Source organism: Protopterus annectens, chromosome 2.part1, assembly GCF_019279795.1.
Source record: "Protopterus annectens isolate FY-2018-M chromosome 2.part1, PAN1.0, whole genome shotgun sequence".
Lineage (NCBI taxonomy): Eukaryota > Metazoa > Chordata > Ceratodontiformes > Protopteridae > Protopterus > Protopterus annectens.
This window is the reverse complement of record NC_056729.1, coordinates 1716333742-1716354719: the sequence shown is the minus strand read 5'-3', so window position 1 is coordinate 1716354719 and position 20978 is coordinate 1716333742. Positions and strand designations below refer to the sequence as shown.

The 20978-nt window shown below is 45.0% G+C and overlaps 1 protein-coding gene across 7 annotated transcripts in view; it reads left to right on the top strand.

Annotated features, from left to right (window-relative positions):
- Positions 1-20978, top strand: part of EIF4G3 (eukaryotic translation initiation factor 4 gamma 3) — a 3593176-nt gene that overhangs the window by 1848269 nt on the left and 1723929 nt on the right. For all 7 annotated transcript variants that reach the window (XM_044063163.1, XM_044063168.1, XM_044063165.1 and 4 more), the window contains one exon: positions 12077-12247. In XM_044063163.1, the coding sequence (XP_043919098.1) occupies positions 12077-12247 (171 nt within the window). The remainder of the gene's footprint in view (positions 1-12076; positions 12248-20978) is intronic.

Here is a 20978-nt window from a genome sequence, read left to right as displayed (position 1 = left end):
ATCAAGATTTTTCTTGAATAGTGCTACTGAGGAGCTTTGCTTGGCATAGATGGGTAGCTTGTTCCAGAGTATAGGAAGTCTCTAGGACAGGAATTTATCCCTCCAGCATGTCATGTCTGTTGTGGTGAACAAGGTTTAGGTCCCTAGAGCATGTAGCTTGGAGGGATTGAGATTTCTTTAGGTGTAGCCTGTCCAACAGCTCTGGGTTTAACATAGCTTTATATGTTAGGCAGAGATGATCTCGGAGTAGGCGATATGCTGCAGAGTAAAGCTGGAGTTTTTTGAGACGGTGAGTGTAGGGCATCTGTTTGAAGCCAGTAATCCTCTTTGTGAGGTACTTCTATGGGTTTTCCAGCTGCTGGAGATGTCTTGTGAGGTACATTCCAAAAGGGGTGTTGTACTCTATAATGGGTCTAATGAGTGCCGAGTAGAGGGGAACAGTGACCTCTTTTCCTGGATGAGAACCCTTTTTTGATGAGGTGTGCCACATAGAAGGATTTCCTGACTACTGTGGCGATGTGATTATCAAAGGAGAGACTACTGTCCACCTGGGTCCCAAGGTCTCATCACACAGTTAGCATTAAGTAGACTGCTGTTTATGTGGTGGTTCATGGGTACAACGTTTTTACCAAAGGGGATGACAATGCAATTTTTGGTATTGAGCTTGAGGCCATGCCTCTGACACCAGGCATCTGTTTCAGTGAGGCCCTTCTGTAGGAGGTCCACATCATTTGGGGACTTGACTATGGCACCTAGTTTGCAGTCATCTGTGAACTTCGTTAGCCAGAGGCCTTCTGTGTTGGCCTGTACTTCAGAGGAGTAGATCTCAAGCAGGAGAGGTCCCAGGACTGAACCCTGTGGTACTCCAATTGTCACTGGTTTAAAGTCAGATTTGGAGTTCTGTCATTGATCCAGTTGGCAACCCATCTTGTGACTTAGGGATTTAAACCTAGTTTAGTGAGTTTAGCTATAATTCCAGAATGGGGGATGGTGTCAAAAGCCTTGGCGAGGTCAAGATAGGCTGTGTGAACCACCTTACCTTCGTCTACGGCTTTGGTGACGGCCTCAAAGAAGTTGGTCAGGTTCAAAAGGCATGATCTGCCTTTCACAAACCCGAGCTGGGTGGGGTCAAGTGTTTGGAGGTTACCAATGTCTTTGTTTACTAGTTCCATGGTGATACATTCCATGGTGATAACGTTCCATATCCTTGCAGATTAGGCTCGTCGGGCTAATAGGGCGATAGTTTCCAGGATCAGTGGTGGCTCCCCCTTTGTGTAGTGGGATAACGGTTGCTGTGCGCCATTCAGTGGGCACAAAGCCGTACATGAGACTATGATTGAAAATGGTGCTTAGGTGGGGAGCCAGTTCATTCTGAAGTTCATGAAAAACGCAGCCTGGGATGTTGTTTTGTCCCATGGATGCTGTGTTTTTGGTTTTAGAGTGTGCAGCTTTTATCGGCATAGATGTGATTACAGGGACTCCGCATTCTTCCTGTATAGGTATGGGCCTTTTAGGGGGTGAGAGGGGGATAAAGTTAGCACTGAACCTATCTGCCAGGATGTTGGCAATATCAGTTGGTTCTGTAATTTTCGTGCCGTTGTGCTGTAACTCAGAGCAGATCTGGGTGTTGCCATTGAGGTTGTTGACATAGCTATAGAATGCTTTGTGGTTGCCCTTAGAATCAGTGGCAATTTTGTTTTCGTAGCTTGCTTTGGAGGATCTTATAAGGGATCTCAGCTTGTTACTGAGGCTGACCTGGGAGCTCCTCCACTCATGGGATTTTACTCTTTTGCAACAGTTTCTTCCTTCTGTTGTAGAGTTTGTTTATGGCAGGGGACCACCAAATTGGCTTCCTTTTTTTTGGAGGATAGCGTTTTGGTTTTGTTTGGGATAGCACAATTCATGCACTCATGTAAGTGCTTATAGAGCACATTTGTGTAGGATTCAGCAGTCAAAAGTGTATTGTCCATCTGCATGGGAGTCATGAAGTTCAACACTTCTGTTTTAAGAAGCATGAAGTTGGCTTTGGAGAAATTTTTTACTGTGGTTTCCTTAATGGTGGGTGGGGGCAGGATGCGGATATCTAGGGTGATTAGCTTATGGTCGGATCTGACCAAAAGAGCTGACTTCAGGTGTGGAACACCGGTCACTCATGTTGGTAACGACTAGGTCTAGGATATTATTGCCCTTGTTGGGGGTGTGGATAAGTTGATCCAGGGCATTGGAATTTATGAATTCCAGAAAGCGTTGAGTAAAGGAATTGGTACATGAGTAGTTTTCCCAGTTAATGGTGGAGTAGTTGAAATCTCCCATTATTAGGGTGTTTGGTTGAACCCTAATATTGAGCAAGTATCTTGGAGGTGTGGATATCCTTAATGAATATGGACATGCCTCCTCCTTTAGTGTTTTGGTTCAGGTTAGGTGGCTGAAAGTTGTGGTAAGAATTGTAGCCTGGTAATGCAGGGTTGCTCTCTGGAGCCTTAAACCAGGTCTCTGTCACTGCACAGATGTCTGTTCTCCATTTTAAGGAGTGCCTCGAGTGAGTGTATTTTGAGGTTTAGACTTCTAGCATTGAGCAGCATTACCCTTCAGTTTTGCTTGGTTGTATAGACATTGAGGTTTCGCTGAATTTAATTCTGGTGGCTGACCAAAAAAATGCTAGAAAATGGAAATCAAAGTTTAAACCAACCATACTAGAAGTAGTGAATATAGTAATATGTAAAAGAACTGGAAGTGAGATCTTTAGAAAAGGGTAGGTGCAAATTACACAAAAGAAAATGGGTATTTTGGGAACAGTACACGGCTAATAATGTTTTGGAGGAGGAATGAGGCTTGAGGGAACGCAGGAACTGAATGAACTCTAATGTGTGACTAACAACGACTGTACAGAAGGTAAGTGAATGCAGCTGAAAATGTAACATGGTTTGTTTTCATGTATATAAGTGTCTGAATACCAATGTCATAAGTGATAAGTCAAAGATGTTTCTTGTTTAAAAAAAAAAAAATATATATATATATATATATATATCTCCATCAGATGTTCAAACGTACTGGACCTGGTACTCATAGGTTCATAGGTTGGTACTAGGCTATCAGCCCTAGGGCCTATACAAGCCTAGCCATAACAATTCCCTGGCTATTTCTTACTACATTATTTACTTTCCATATTACTCTGCAATATGGGAGAATGTTGCCCCCCACCCAGTGTCATGTTCTTACTGGTTGGGTCAGACCTCAAAGCTCTCTACTTTGACATAAAAATCAGCTTGCTAACCCCAACAAACCATATAACAGTTAGGAACTATTCCAAAGTAAATTGCTTCCTATTAAACGATAGTTTGTCAAAATGTAATGCCCCTCTCAACCTTAAGTTCACATCAACCTAAGTGGAATTCTTCACAAAGAGACCCTGTGCAGCTATATAAATGGCTGTATAGATGTTGTTTTACATAACTGAAATAAGCCCAGAGCAAACTACACTGTTGGAATCTAAACTTATTAGCATATGTAACAAAAAAAATTATAGCTAAAATCAGAGCAACTCCCATAATGATAGGAGCTCTCAATTTAACTAAGAAGGAAACTAAGAGGACTAATTAAATCCAACAAGGCCAATTATGAAGTCAGGATTGCCTCACAGGCTAAAAACAACCAAATGGCCTTCTATAGCATGTTGGAAACCTCAAAAGCAGCACACATCCGTGTGCCAAAATGGTGGTCATTGGTGCCACCCTTCACTGAGCAGAACAAAATAGCAAATTTGCTGGCTAACCCATTCAGCTCAGACTTCACCACCTACATTACCTCCTCCCACCTCCTTTAACGAAACACCTACTAGCATAACCCCACCCAACTATTAACAGGGAGCATATCCTGGCGGCACTCACTAAGGCCAAAAGCACAGCCTCAGTGGGCCCCAGCAATATTCTGGGCTGCATTTAAATACCTTGAAGCATAACCTATCAGTACCACTTGAATCACTTTTCAACTGTAGCTTCAAAACTGTCTTTGTACCACAACAATGAAAGACTGCACTGGTTATCCCAGTTCACAAGGGTGAGCCATCATCTGACCCCATAAACTACAGACCTATTAGTCTGACTTTTTTTAATATTCAAAGCCATGGAAAAACTGTAGAAATGATCGAAGACATAGGCAATCTTCAGACACTGGATTCAACCCAGTTTGGCTTTGTCAGGGGAAGATCCATGGCTACTAAACCTGATGGACGTCTTTGAGAAGGTCACCAAAGCAATTGAAGGGAAAACTGCATACCACCTACCTGAAGCTAGCTAACGTGATCAGTACAGTGCCCAAATTGGTTATAGATGACATTCCCTGAATTGGGCATAAACCCCTACATAACTCCCTGGGTTGCCAACTGGTTCACAGGACCAAAGCAGTCAGGACTGGTGATGCCACATCCACTAACAGATTGGTCTCCAACAGGGTACCTCAGGCCTCCGTGCTGGGAAGACTTCTGTTTGGCATTTACTTCTCAAAGGTGAAAGCTCTGTCAAGAACCTTTAGCTTACAATGTTTGCAGATGACTGTACAGTGGGAGGTAGCATAGATTCTCCCATGCCGCAAACCTCTTACAAAGAGAGTCTGAGACAAATGACTGGTGCTACAGTCAGGCTAAAACTCAATGCCAAAAAATGCATTTTTGTGCCTTTTGGGAAAGCAGCCACCTAGGCTTAATTTACTCCATTGGTAAGACACCCCTAAGAGGGACCCAGTAGTCCGGGATCTGGGAACATATGTTGACAGTAATGAGGCCTTTGACTAACGTGGTTAAGGTGGTAAGAAAAATCATTCTTTGTTGCCCAGCTTTCACGTAAGGGCTACTTTATTTGCCCTTCTTCAGACCTATAATTGAGTATAATGCCTTCTTCAGCATGTACCTGACAAAGTGCATGCAACAGTTGGAATTCCCACAAAGTTTCCTTACCAGAAGCAAGGGTCAGATTACTAGAAAGGGAAGGCAGCATGGTTCATAGTGATCCTATATTTTTCGAAGAAAGAATGGATTCCATTAACAGGGCCAGCAATTTTGATGTCTAACAGAGTTAACTGCCACCAGCAGGACTGATGTTCTTCATGTTTCACTGTTGCAGTCATCACATTTGGGTTATCTGCTTGCAGTAGCCCTCAGCCGGCTTGATTATCAAAGTCTTGGGTCCTGCATCAGATGCTGTCTCATCTTCCATGAGGTCAGGTAGTCAGGGGTATAAAGATGCAGCCGACACCATTACATCACTCTTTCTTGTCGTGCGGTGCCCGAAGCAGAAGCAGTTCACAAGTGCCAGTCATTCGCCTCCTGAAATTTTCATTTTCGAGTTTCGGAACCGAAGTCTTCACCTAAGCTGAGTACCCCATTGGGGAAACTTTTTCTTGCTCTATACCAATGTCAGTAAAAGTCAATAATTGTATTTCTTGTGGAAAGCAAATACCTCAAAGATTTTCATTCATACTGTATTCTTTGCCTAGGCCCTGACCACGACGTACCTTGCTGTCGGTTTTATGCCTTATTTCAACAACAAACTATTTGTCGTCTGTATATTTACGCTTCTAAATATTTTGGTACTCTGTTCAATTATCCAGATATGGCTTCGGTAAGCCAACCGACTACCGACATTCCAAAAAACGCAGAGATAAAGACAGAGACAGGCCACATAGGTCCAAAACTGCCGACAGCACTTCTAAGCTAGTCGCCAGTTTGCCGGTAGTCAGTGAGGCGCTTTTGCAGCCCCTGATACCCCCTACTTCAGATTCGCAGGCCTCTACTGAGTCCCATTCAGAGTCCGGTATGCCACGAGATGCTTCAACTGTGAAAATTGCGGATGTCTCTACCTTGGATGGGTCCGGAGCTGCTTTACAGGCACCAGCTTTTGAGGGTGTATTCAGGCCTACTGACTTGCATATTAAACAGACGCCATCTTCTTCTTCAAGGACTAAAGCTCGATCCATGCCTAGAAAACTAACTCCAAGACCGCATGGTCAGGCCTCTATGCCTAAAAACAAATAAGAATGGCTGAAGATCTTATTACTTTAATCAAGGGAAGCCAACCTTCCCCCTCTAAGAGACCTAGGACTGAGTTTGCTTATGATTCTTCTGATCAGGATTCTGAAATTTGTTTCCTCTGATGACCAGGATTTATCCTTATCTACGTATGAGGATTCTGATGCAGACTACTCTTATTTCCTCTGCTTCCCCTCCAGAGGATTTCTCTTTTGGTGAAACCTTGCATATTCCAAGGGAGCATTTTCGCTGGGAAAGCCAGGATTACTCTGACTCTAAAAAGAGACTTAGGGATTTCTTACTCCTGCCCCAACACAGGCCTTTATCCCCCCTGTACTAGATATTGTTGATGATGCCTTTTCGGAATCTAGCTTGGCCCTTGCCTCTCTACCTCCTGCTCCAAGAAAACCTGATAGATATTACAGGATTCCTGACTCTCACAAGTTCCTTTTTAAAAATCCTACTGTGGATCCAGAGACTATTTCACAGGGTCCCAAGGGCATTAAGGTTACTACTGCCAAAAATCCTACCCCCTCTGATAGAGATTCCAGGGCGCTGGATAGATGGGGTAAGAAGGTATACACTTCCGCTGCCTTGGCCATTAGGGCCTTAAACTGCCAGTTTCATATGTTAAAGTATCAGTAGCATATTATTGGATTGCTTAAACAGAAAATGATGTTGATTCCTGACTGTGCAGAAAATAAAGATTTACAGGATTAAATGCATTTTGCTGAACAAGTTGGAAAACATACTTTGCAGTGTGGTTTTGATTTGTTAGAGGCATGTTGCAGGGCTGCTGTCACTGGGTCTGTACTTAGAAGGCATGCTTGGCTAAAGGAGCAATCTCTGCCAGATCATGTTAAAGCTAAATTGCTGGATGCTCCCTTAAACCAGGACCGCCTATTTGGCAACAAAGCAGAAGTAGTACTTAAAAAGATGGAGGAAAAAGATAAATGTATGCAAACTGTTAAAGATTTCCTGCAAGTACAGCCTCCCAGATTTAGTAGGCATTGGCCCTCTAAGAATTGGTTCTTTCCTGCCTCTTCCAGGCCTTCTCAGTCCAAACCCAGAGCCAGCAGAACACCCAGGCTTCAGTCCCAAGGTACTCGTAGGACTAAGCAGTGGGGGTCTCCCACTTCCAAAGCAGGGAGTAGTAAGACCCCCCCCCCCCCAATGGTAAACTGTCTCAATGACGTAACTTTAAACCTTCCAAGCCCTGCATAACTGATTGTTCCTTTAGGGGGAAAGATTGCCCTGCAGGCAAAAAAAATGGGAATTCATTACCCAGGACAAATGGGTTTTAAATGTAGTTTCCCCAAGGGTACAGACTCCACTTCCACTCCTTAACAACCCCAAACGGTTGGCCAGATCTACCACCAAATCAGTGGGCAGAGGCTCAAAAGCAAGTTCTCTCTCAGGGCTATTCACACTGCCCCAGAAGAAGACTGGGGACAAGGTTTCTACTCGAGACTTTTTCTGGTACCCAGAAAAGACAATTCCTGTTGTCCTACCCTGCACCTGTCTATCCTAAACACATTTTTGGTGATCCCAAAATTCAAGATGCTAACTCTTCATCATCTGCTTCCATTGCTAGGCAAAGATGCCTGATTGGCAACACTGGATGTAAAGGAAGCCTACCTGCACATTCCCATTCAGGGAATCTTGCAGAAGATACCTATGCTTCAAAGCTGGCTGCATGCACTGTCAGTTCTCTGCACTGCCCTTTGGCTTATCTACTGTGCCCAGGGTATTCACAAAGTGCTTAGCTTCAGTCATTGCATTTTGCAGGCAAAGAAATATACAAATATACCCATACCTGGACAATTGTCTAATTCAGGCAGAAAGCCAGGACATGTTATTAAATCATCTGGCATTTGTAATGAAATTGGTAACTTTTCTGGGGTACACCATAAATGAAAAGAAATCAAATCTTTTACCCTGCCCAACAAATTATATTCCTGGGAGCAAGTTTGAATACAACTTCCCAGATGGTCTACCTTAAGCCAGAGAAACAAATTCATTTGACAGCCTACTTCAAACTACTGGCCACAAAGACCCAGCTATCTGCAAGGAAAATACTGCAAGCCCTGGGGTTCATGGCCTCCCGCATTCTACTAATTCCATATGCAAGACTGCATATGAGGAAACTACAGTGGTATCTAAAAAGCCTGTGGTGTCAACATTCTCAGGATCTAGAATCAATGATTCCTTTCATACCTTGTCTACAGATAGTTCCTTTGGTGGGCAGAGGCCTGCCACCAAAACAAGGGACTGTCATTCACTCTACCCCCTGCCGCCCAAACCCAAGCAACAGATGCATCAGACTATGCATGGGGGTTTCACATGGCAGGGAAGTGCATTCAGGGCAAATGGAACCCAAGTGAAATGCACTTGCATATCAGTCAAAAAAGAAATGTTGGCTGTACAGAATGCTCTGACAGCCTTCAAGGACCACATTCTTCCAGGACAATTATTGGTAAAGACTGAGAACACCACTGTTATGTGGTACATAAACAAGCAGGGAGGAACCTACTCATATCCTCTCTGCAGACTAGCGGTGGCTCTGTGGAATACCGCCTTGAGTTACCAAGTGCATCTACAGGCTCAATTCCTGCCAGGAAAGCTAAATACACTGGCAGACGACCTAAGCAGAAATCTCATGGACCCACACGAGTGGAAACTGGAGCCAAAGATATTCAACATGTTGAGGAAACAAATGGGGGAGCCCAGAGATAGACCTGTTTGCCTCCCCCCATAACTGTCAATTGGGCAAATTCTGCACAAGGACTCCCCACAAACAAGCTTGGAAAGTGGTTGCCCTGTCCTTCACCTGGAAAAACCTATCAGTTTATGCCTTTCCCCCTCTGCCTCTCCTCTCCAAGGTACTGTCAAAGATCAAACAGGACAAACCAAGGACAATACTGATTGCACCAGACTGGCCACACCAACACTGGTACCCCTTCTTGCGCAGTGTGTCACTGCTGGCACCATGGCACCTGCCTCAGATTCATGTCCTGCTGTCCCAGCAGGAGAGCCAGATTCTGCACCCACAGTTTCAAACCCTGAACCTAGCAGCCTGGCTAATTACCTGATCTCTCCGTTACTATCCCTCAGTAAGCAAGTGATGGAAGTCATTCTGGAAGGAAGGAGGCCTAGTACTAGAAAATCCTATGTTGAAAAATGGAAAATATTCTGTTCCTGGAGCCAAACTCAGGGGATGGGCACAGCAGCCCCCAATTCTTCAGTACTTAACTGAGATGCTTCACAAGGGCCTTTCCTTTTCCTCCATCAAAATTAATCCCTCAGCCATTTCAGCTCATTACAATACAGAACAACCCCTCTTCTCTCATCCGCTGCTGAAGCAGTTCCTCAGAGGGGCCAAAAACTTAAGGCCACCCAGGAGAGCCCCTACCCCAGCCTGGGACCTTCACTTTGTACTGGAAAAGCTCACTTTACCTCCCCTTGAGCCATCTTCAAATGCAGAGTTGAAATTCCTTTCTGGGAAAACAGCCTTCCTTCTAGCCATCACTTCAGCAAGAAGGGTGTCTGAATTACAGGCTCTCATGGCAGTGGAGCCTTTCATCATCTTTCATGCGGACAGGGTATCCCTCAGGACCAAATCCTCCTTCATGCCCAAAGTGGTATCCAGTGTGGCCCTTAATCAGTCCATTCACTTGCTAACCTTCTTCTCTAATGCATAGAACAAAGGGGAAAGGATACTGCACTCCTTGGACATGCACAGAGAACTTTGATTTTACTTGGACAGGACTAAACCTCTCAGGAAATCTTAACAGCTGCTGGTTGCATTTGCTGCAGGGGCAGAGGGGAAGGCCATTTCAAAGCAAACCATTTCTAAGTGGATAGGCCACTGCATTCATTTCTGTTATAGGCATCATGGAAAACCTACCCCACAGGGGATAAGACATCATTCAACCAGGGCTGCATCTACCTCTACAGCCTTTCTCAGAGGTGTCCCTACCAGGGACATCCTAGTTGCTGCTTCCTGGAGTTTTGTACATACATTCACCAAGCATTGCCACTTGCCAATTTTTTTCTAAATCCAGAGCTGGCTTTGCCACTGCAGCCTTGCAGGGCCTTGTAGCTGGTCCTAATGCTGTCTCATTACCTCCTCCCATCCTTAGCTTTGGGACTGTACCCAAATGTGATAACAGCAACAGTGAAACACTAAGAACATAGTACAGTTGTGTACACTTACCATAAATGTAGATGTTCGAGTGTATTCACTGTTGCAGTCCTGGTTCCCCTTCTTCCAGCCCCCTGACTTCTTTTGACTATACCTCTGTTCTTGTTTGCTATGCTTAAAGCTTTTTGGTGTATTTGCTTTTTTTGCTGGAGGTGTAACCTTATATATATAATTGCTTCCCGTTATGGGGGCACCTGACATCTGGGGCAAGAAAAACTGATGTAATGGCGTCGGCTGCATGCATTATACCCCTGAACTACCTGACGTCATGGAAGATGAGACTGCATCTGACGCAGGACCCAAGACTTGGATAATCAGGCCGACTGAGGGCTACTGCAAGCAGATAACCCAAATGTGATGACTGCAACAGTGAATACACTCTTCCATCTGCGTTTCTGGTGAGTGTACACAACTGTATTTTGTATACTGCGACAGTGAATACACTCTACCATCTACGTTTCTGGTGAGTGCACACAGCTGTACTTTGTATACTGCGACAGTGAATACACTCTACCATCTGCATTTATGGTGAGTGTACACAGCTGTACTTTGTATACTGCGACAGTGAGTACACTCTACCATCTGCGTTTCTGGTGAGTGTACACAACGGTACTTTGTATACTGCGACAGTGAGTACACTCTACCATCTGTGTTTCTGGTGAGTGTACACAACTGTACTTTGTATACTGCGACAGTGAGTACACTCTACCATCTGCGTTTCTGGTGAGTGTACACAGCTGTACTTTGTATACTGCGACAGTGAGTACACTCTACCGTCTGTGTTTCTGGTGAGTGTACACAGCTGCACTTTGTATACTGCGACAGTGAGTACACTCTACCGTCTGCGTTTCTGGTGAGTGCACACAACTGTACTTTGTATACTGCGACAGTGAGTACACTCTACCATCTGCGTTTCTGGTGAGTGCACACAACGGTACCTTTTCCAGGACAGAATAGTGATGAGAATGTACAAAGTAACAGGTAAAAACAAATTGCATAGTGTAAGAAATCGGCAATTTAGAAAAAAATTAAAATGTACCTTCTTAGAGAATCTGATATAGACATACTCCCTACCCTTACTGTGGGCGTTCCTGTGTTACAGTGGGTACTGTAGTCAGCCTTCTTTGCTGCCTTCCCTCTCTAATCCTCCTCACGTTGTCTCAAAATTGGGAGAAGCAGCTTAGAAAGCCTTCTGGTTGTGTTACTCCACCAGGACTGACCGTGATCTGGCTTCAGATAATAAACATTTTTCCAGGATTATCCATGCTCTAGCTTCACACCATAAATCTTTATATTGCTCAGGCAAGAAAGAGCCAACTATACTGCAGACAGTTATCCTTTGTGTAGGACTGACAATCCTTATGGCCAGGTTGGAAGGGCATCCACTCTACCCTACAGGAAGTATGGTGATGAGCTCTAAGTCAGGGTTGGCTGTCTGGCTTTGTATGGCTAGTGTACTGCAGCATACGTGCTCAGGACATCTGCAGTTATGATACATGCATAATGCAACTGTACTGTTTTATTCCTGTCATTTGTATAACAATATTGAAACAGATCTTTTTTTAAAGATGACACATTACTGGATTTATTTAACCAGGTAAGCCTACTAAACACACATGCCCGTTTCAGGAGTCATCCATAAGTGCACTCTAGTCGTATTGTAATTCAGTTGGCGGGTGAGGGAATCGAACCTTGGCCTGCATGAAGCAGTGCATTAAGAAGCTCATAGACTTAGTCCTGTGTACTAACAACAAGGTAGAATTTTATTAATTTTAGTGATGCTGTGTAAACAGATTTTTGAATGGTGTGCTATTTTTTCCCCATCAGTGTCTTCTTTTTTTTTATTGCAGTTGAATGTTGGACCTAGGAGGAGTCAGCAGGGCCAGAGAAGAGACCAAAGAAAAATCCTTACAAATGTCTTAGTGATGGATGATGTCCAGCTGAAAAAGTCAGAAAATGCCTGGAAACCCACTCAGAAACGTGATGTCCAGGTAGACGAACCTGAAGTTCAGAAAACTCAGGTCAGTACAGATGCAATGCCCACAGCCAACACTACATTCTGTCTGTGTGCAAAGATGCCATTCTTTGGGTAGTAAAATACATGCATACTGTGGATGCTTACCATTAGATCACTGTTGTATTAGCTTAAGCTATATGGTGCATATTATGCCACGATCAAGCCAGCCAGCTTTCAGAGTTTTAGGAGGGACACTTTTCATGCATCCTGGCCCCTGCACTATACAAAGAAAGCAGAATGAAATTAGTGGCATCCACACTTCTGAACCTTCTTACTACATCCTGGCCCCTGCACTATACAAAGAAAGCAGAATGAAATCAGTGGCACCCACACTTCTGAACCTTCTTACTACACCCTGGCCCCTGCACTATACAAAGAAAGAATGAAATCAGCTTACTACATCCTGGCCCCTGCACTATACAAAGAAAGCAAAATTAAATCCGCGGCACCCACACTTCTGAACCTTCTTACTACACCCTGGCCCCTGCACTATACAAAGAAAGAATGAAATCAGTGGCACCCACACTTCTGAAACTTCTTACTACATCCTGGCCCCTGCACTATACAAAGAAAGCAAAATTAAATCCGCGGCACCCACACTTCTGAACCTTCTTATAACATCCTGTCCCCTGCACTATACAAAGAAAGCAGAATGAAATCAGTGGCACCCACACTTCTGAATCTTCTTACTACATCCTGGCCCCTGCACTATACAAAGAAAGCAAAATTAAATCAGTGGCACCCACACTTCTGAACCTTCTTACTACATCCTGGCCCCTGCACTATACAAAGAAAGCAGAATGAAATCAGTGGCACCCACACTACTGAACCTTCTTACTACATCCTGGCCCCTGCACTATACAAAGAAAGCAGATTGAAATCAGTGGCACCCACACTTCTGAACTTTCTTACTAGCTGCATAGTGTTTCACAGGGCTGGGCAGGTAAGCACCCCCAGTGGAGATTATTTTCCACAACATTTTATTTTTGTTTGAAAAGTTTTCTGTGAAAACCTATTACCAACTTTTCTGCTTTAGTAGCGGCTTACAGCTGATGTTCGTGTTTCACTGTTGCAGTCATCACACTTGGGTTATCATGCCAGGGGTATCCCTCTGGAGGCCTGAATACCAGAGATTTAGTATTTCTGTCAGTTGCTGTCGCTTTAGAACTGACATCAGGTCGTCAGTGGTATAAAATCAGGCAGCCGATACCATTATATCAGTCTTTCTTGCCGAGGAACCCGAAGCAGTTCGCAACAGTACCAGTCAGCCACTACCTTAGTTTTCGTTTCCAAATTGAAGTTGAAGTCTTCTAAGGCTAAGTACCCCATTGGGGATCCTTTTTACATGCTCTAACCGATGTCAGAAAAAGTTAATTGTTTTAGCCTGTGGAAAGCAAATATCACACCGAGACTTCCATTCTTACTGCGTCACCTGTTTAGGCCCAGACCATGATGTCCCTCACTGTCGCTTTTGTGCAACACCAGAACTATGTCGCCGGGCCCTTATTGCATCTAAATATTTTCGCTCTCGGTCTTTGTATTCCGATATGGCTTTGGTAAGCCATCCGACTACTGCTATTCCAAAAAAGTAAGAATAAAGACAAGACAGACTGCACAGGTCCAAAACTGCCGCCGATGCTTCCGTTAAGCTAGTCGTCAGTTCTCTGGTCCTCAGTGAGATGCTTTTGTAGCCCCTGATGCCCGCTTCTGTGGATTCGCAGGCTGCTATCAAGACCCATTCAGAGTCGGTATACAGCGAGACTCTTCTTCGAGTAAGGATCCTGTGGATGTCTCTACCTTGGATGGGTCCGGAGCCGCTGAACAGGCACCGGCTTCTGAGGAAGTTCTTCCCACTAACGATACTTGACACAAACAACTTCTTTCGCATCTTCAGTTATTTCTAAAACTACCGAGTTTCTAAAGACCAGGGTACGAACTACGCCTAAAAAAAATGATGACCCAAGCTCAGGCACTTGCTTCCATGCCTCAATCTCAAATGCTTAATATGGCGGAAGACCTTAGGGGAAATCAGGCTACCCCTTCCAGAATAAAGAGACTTGTCCCCAGTAGTTTTATCTGAACAGGAGTCCAGTGACTGTGAGGTTTCTGAATATGAAGACATGCAACCCCCTCTTTGCTTATGAGGATTCTGATGCAGAGGAATCCATTCCTTCTGCCTCTCCTCCAGAGGATTTTTCATTTGGTGAAACCCTACAATACTTTAAGGGAGCATTTCCAATGGGAATGTCAGGACTATCCTCAGTCAAAAAAGAGACTCTGGGAATTCTTAGATTTACCACAGCACAGATCTTTAGCCATTCCTCCTGTCCTGGATGTTGTGGATGATGTTTTTATGGAATCCAGTTTTGACTCCTGACACTCTTCCTCATGCTCCCAGGAAACCTGACGGGTACTACAGAGTCCCTGACTCTCTCAAATTCCTTTTCAAAAATCCTACTGCTGACCCAGAGGTCATTTCCCATGGTCCTAAAGGAATTAAAGCAACCTCAGCTAAGAATCCCACCCCTCAGACAGGGATTCCCAAGCTCTAGACAGATGGGGTAAAAAAGTATATACCTCTGCAACTCTTGCTATTAGAGCACTAAATTGTCAGTTCCACATGCTGAAATATCATCAGCATACCATGGAACGCAAACGGAAAATATCTTCCTTTCCTGCTTGTGCAGAAAATAAAGAATTACAAGAGCTTATGCATTCTGCAAGCCAAGTTACTAAGCACATCTTGCAATGTGGCTTTGACGCCCTAGAAGCATCTTGCAGGGCAGCAGTCACTGCTTCTGTCCTTAGAAGGTATGCTTGGCTTAAGGAACAGACCTTGCCAAGCCATGTCAAATCAAAATTATTGGACTCACCATTGAACAAAGATGATTTGTTTGGCACCAAGACAGAAGAGGTCTGAAAAAAGATGGAAGAAAAAGCTAAATCTTTGCAGATAGGCTTTTTACAGGTTCAGCCTCTGAGGTTCAGTAGGCATTGCCCCTCCAGGCCAGCTCAGCCAAGACCCAGGGGAAGCAGACCCCCCCCCCAGACAGTAGTCCCAGGGAATGCAGAGTTCTAAGCAATGGAGTTCCTCCTTTTCAAAAGCAGGGAGTGCTAAGCCACCCCCTTATGGTAAGAACTCACAATGACTTTACACCTCCACCCCTTACCTCTGCCCACCTGCTTGTGCCCCTAGGAGGAAAACTCTCCTCCTATGCAAACAACTGGGCCTCTATTACCAACGACTGATGGGTCCTCAACATAGTGTCCCAGGGATACAAATTTTATTTCCACACTCTGCCAACCCTAAAAGGGTTCCTAGATCTTCCTCCAAACCAGTGGGCAGAGGCCAGAAAGCAAGTCCATTCCCTGCTCTCCATGAGGGCAGTACAGCATGTTCCTGCAGACCAGATAGGCCAAGGTTTCTATTCCAGACTCTTCCTGGTACCCAGAAAAGAGGGCACCTGGCACCCAATTCTCGATCTATCCATTCTAAACACCTTTCTGTTGATACCAAAATTCAAAATGCTCACCTTCCAGCAGCTTCTTATGCTTTCAAGGATGCTTGGTTAGCCACCCTAGACCTTAAAAGAGGCCTACCTACACATCCCAATCAGGGAATCTTGCATGAAGTATCTACGTTTCAGGGCAGGATCTATGCACTTTCAGTTCTCTGCGCTTCCCTTTGGCTTTTCCACTGCTCCCAGAGTTTTCACAAAATGCCTAGCTCCAGACATTGCTTTTTGCAGACAAAGAAATATTCAAATTTACCCCTACTTAGACGATTGCCTGATTCAGGCAGACAGGAAAAGCTGTTACAGCCCTGACCTTTGTAAAGGACTTGCTGACCTCCCTGGTGGTGTACTATCAACAAAAAGAAATCAAAACTAATCCCCACAGAAATATTGTATTCCTGGGAACAAGCCTGGACACAGCTTCCTAGATGACATTCCTTACTCCAGAAAAAACTAGCCTACCTGACAGGCTACTTCTCTCAACTAGCCACCAGAACCCAGTTATCCACAAGGAAAATCCTGCAAGCTCTAGGATTCATGGCCTCCTGCATTCTACTCATTCCATATGCCAGACTGCATATGAGGAAACTACAGTGGTACCTAAAAAGCCTTTGGTGTGAACACTCTCAAGACCTGGAAACTATCATACCTATGATACCCTGTCTAAGAAAAGATTTTCTTTGGTGGGCAGCAGTATGTAACCACAACAAGGGACTTCACTTCTAGCAACCCTATGCCGCCAGACCTGCACCACAGATGTATCAGACTGTGCCTGGGGTGCACACCTGGACAGCAGATGTATTCAGGGTCATTGGAGCCCAAATCAAATACATCTGCACATCAGCCAAAAAGAGATGCTAGCTGTTCAGCACGCCCCGACAGCTTTCGGACTCCCTACTCTCCATGGGGCCTCTAGTGATCAAAACACACAACACCACAGTGATGTGGTATATCAACAAGCAGGGAGGGACTCACTCTTATTCTCTCTGCAGGCTCGCCATGACCCTTTGGCACATGGCCTCAGCCATGCAAATACACCTGCTAGCACAGTTCCTGCCAGACCCCCTAAACTCTGTGTTAGACAAATTAAGCAGAAACCTGCTAAACCCACACGAGTGGCAGCTAGACCATACAAACTTAAGCCTTCAGCCACTTAACCTGGACCGAAGCACTAAAGGCAGAGGCGTGTCCATATTCATTAATGATATCCACACCTCCAGGCTAGTTGCACAGCATAACGCATCCGAGATTATCCAAGTGCAACTAACTCTGGGCAAGACCACAATCCAAATTGTAGCTTGCTACAGACCCTCCACCATGCACCAGGATTCCTACTCCTCATTTTTTGATGCACTGGAAAATATTAGGGTACAACCAAACACCCTAATAATGGGCGATTCCAACTACCCCACCATTAACTGGGAAAACTACTCGTGTACAAACTTTTTTGCTCAACGTTTTCTGGAATTCATAAATTCCAACGCCTTAGATCAACTTATTCACACCCCCACCAGGGGCAGCAATATCCTAGACCTGGTCATTACCAACATGGGCGACCGCTGTTCCATACAAGAGGTCAATTCCTCGGTCAGATCTGACCACAGGCTAATCACCCTATACATCCACATCACGCCCCCACCCCCCCATTAGGGAAACCACCATAAAAAACTTCTTCAAAGCCAACTTTACACTTCTTAAGACAGAAGTGACAAACTTCATGACACCCGTGCAGACGGACAATAGACGTACGACTGCTGAATCTTACACCAATGCACTTTATAAGCACTTACATGAGTGCATGTATCGTGCTATCCTCCAAAAAAAAGTAAGCCAATCTGGTGGTCCTCTGCCATAAACAAACACTACAACAGAAGAAAGAAACTTTTTCAAAAGAGTAAAATCCCATGACTGGAGAAACTCCCTGGTCAGCCTCAGTAAGAAGTTGAGATCTTTCATAAAATCCTCCAAAGCTAGTTACAAAAAGAAAATGGCCACTGACTCTAAAGACAACAACAAAGCAAGCATTCTATAGCTATGTCAAGAATCTCAATGGCAACAGTCAGATCTGCTCTGAGTTACTGCACAATGGCACTAAATGTACAGAACCAAGTGATATTGTCAACATCATGGCAGATAGGTTCAGTGCTAACTTTACCTCCCCCTCACCCCCTAGAGGACCCATCTATATACCGGAAGAATACAAAGTTCCTGTAATCACGGCTGCACAGGTAAAAAAAAACACTCTCCAAAGCCAGGAACACAGCATCCATGGGACCTGACAATATCCCGGGCTGCATTCTACACGAACTACAGAATGAACTGGCACCCCACCTAAGTACCATGTTCAATCATAGCCTCACCTCAGGCTTTGTGCCCACTGAATGGTGCACCATGACAGTTATCCTACTCCACAAAAGGGGAACCATGACGGACCCCGGGAACTACTGCCCCATTAGCCTGACGAGCCTAGTCTACAAGGCCATGGAACGTTTCATCATGGAACTCATAAAGACATTGGTAATCACCAAACTCTGGACCCCACACAGTTTGGGTTTTTAAAAGGCAGATCATGTCTCCTAAACCTGATAGATTTCTTTGAAGCAGTCACTAAAGCTATAGATGAGGGTAAGGTGGTTCACACAGCCTGTCTAGATCACGCTAAGGCTTTCGACACCATCCCCCACTCTGGAATTATAGATAAACTCACTAAACTAGGTATAAATCCCTATGTCACAAGATGGGTTTCCAACTGGCTCACTGACAGAACCCACACTGTGAAAGTAGCAGACTCCAAATCCAACTTCAGACCAGTGACAAGTGGAGTACCACAGGGGTCAGTCCTGGGTCCCTTCCTGTTTGATATCTACTTCTCTGGAGTACAGGCTAACACAGAACGTCTTTGGCTAATGAAGTTTGCAGATGACTGCAAACTAGGAGCCATAATCAAAACTCCTAACGATGTGGACATCCTACAAAAGGGGCCTCACTGAGACGGATGCCTGGTGTCAAAGCCATGGCCTCAAGCTCAATGCCAAAAAGTGCATTGTCATCCCCTTTGGTAAAAACTCTGTAACCATGAACTACCACATAGGTGGTAGTCTACTTAACACACACAGTGTGATGAGACCTTGGGACACAGGTGGACAGTAGTCTTTCCTTTGATAATCACATTGCCACAGTGGTCAGGAAATCCTTCTACGTGGCACACCTCATCACAAAAGGTTTCTCATCCAGAAAAAGAGGTCATTGTCCCCCTCTACTCATCACTCATTAGACCCATTATAGAGTACACAATGCCCCTTTTGGTATGTAACTCACAAGATATCTACAACAACTGGAAAGGCCACAGAATTACCTCACAGAGGATTACTGGCCTCAAACAGATGCCCTACGCAGACCGTCTCAAAAATTCCAGCTTTACTGTGTCTCATATCACCTACTCAGAGGCAATCTCTGCCTAACATACAATGCTATGTCAAACCCAGTGCTGTTGGACATGCTCCACTTAAAGAAATCCCAGTCTCTCCGAGCTACACACTTTAGGGACCTAAACCTTGTCACCACAGTAAACAGAACATGCTGGAGGGATAGATTCCTGTCCCAGAGACTTCCCATACTGTGAAACAGACTAACTATCTATATCAGACAGAGCTCCTCATTAGCAGTCTTCAAGAAAAATCTTGATGATTGGATGGGAAATAAGAAATTCACCCCGGGGATCACTTTTGTGGCTCTGCTCGACAGGGACACAGGAAAATAATTTTCTTGGGTGGCGAAAGCCAGGGTACCTTTTTGGCTAGGCTTATATAGGCCCTATGGCCAATAGCCTAGTACCTACCTATGAACCTTGTAACCCAGAAATGGGGCACCCTGAAGGTGGACCTTGTTACCTCCCACTCCAATCAGCTCAGCATGTTAACCAGGGAACCTCACAGTAAGGCCTGGAAAGTGGATGCTCTATCCTTCCAATGGGTAAACCTCTCAGTCTGTGCATTTCCCCCTCTACCACTCATTTCAAGGGAGGAAAAACCAAGGGCAATGTTTATTGCCCCAGACTGGCCAAGCCAGCACTGGTACCCACTGCTGCACAGCCTGTCACCCCTGCCTCAGATCCCAACAGTCCTGACCCAGAAGAATGGAGAATTCATGCATCCACAATTGCAGACCCTGAACCTGGCAGCCTGGCTTATTCCCTGACCTCTCCTCCAGCTGCCAGCCTAAGCAAACAAGTCCTGGATGTTATACGTGAGGCCAGATACCCCAGCAGTAGAAAGTCCTATGTTGACAAGTGGAAAATGTTTTGCACCTGGATCCAGGCTAAGGGAGCTGAAACAGCACAGCCCTCCCTACCTGTCATCCTGGATTACCTAGCAGACCCTACTACACAGGGGTCGATCCTTTTCTTCTATTAAAATTCATGCTTCTGCCATCTCTGCTCATTACAGCACAGAGCCACCTCTCTTCTTACACCCTCTAACCAAACCGTTCCTAAGAGGAGCTAACAACTTAAGGCCACCCAGGAGAGCTCCTACCCCAGCTTGGGACCTTAACTTTGTGTTGAAAAAGCTCACCCTACCCCCCTTTGAGCCTGCAGGTTCAGCAGAGTTAAAATTCCTGTCTTGGAAAACAACCTAGTTTCTGGCCGTCACTTCAGCTGGAAGAGTTTCAGAGCTACAAGCACTAATGGCTGTAGAGCCCTTCATCATTTTCCATGCTGGCAGGGTCTCCCTTAGGACTAACCCATCCTTCATGCTTAAAGTGGTGTCCAGTGTGGCTCTCAACCAGTCCATTCATTTGCCCACCTTTTTCCTTAACCCACAAAAACAAGGGGGAAAGGATTCTGCACTCTCTAGGTGTGCACAAGACAGCTCAGATACTGTCTGGATATTACTAAATCTTTTAGAAAAATATTACCAATTGCTAGTCAGCTTCGTAGCAGGGGCAGAGGGCAACGCCATATCCAAACAAACAATCTCCAAATGGATAGCACACTGCATCCATTTCTGCTACAAACAACATGGGAAACTGCCCCCAATGTGGGTCAGGACGCATTCCACCAGGGCAACCTCCACCTCTGCAGCTTTCTCAGTGGGGTCCTCATCAGGAACATGCTGGAGGCTGCAATATGGACTTCTGTTCATACCTTCACCAAGCATTACCACCTGCCTGTCTTCTCCAAATCCAGGGCAGGCTTTGCCACCGCAGTCTTGCAGGGCATCC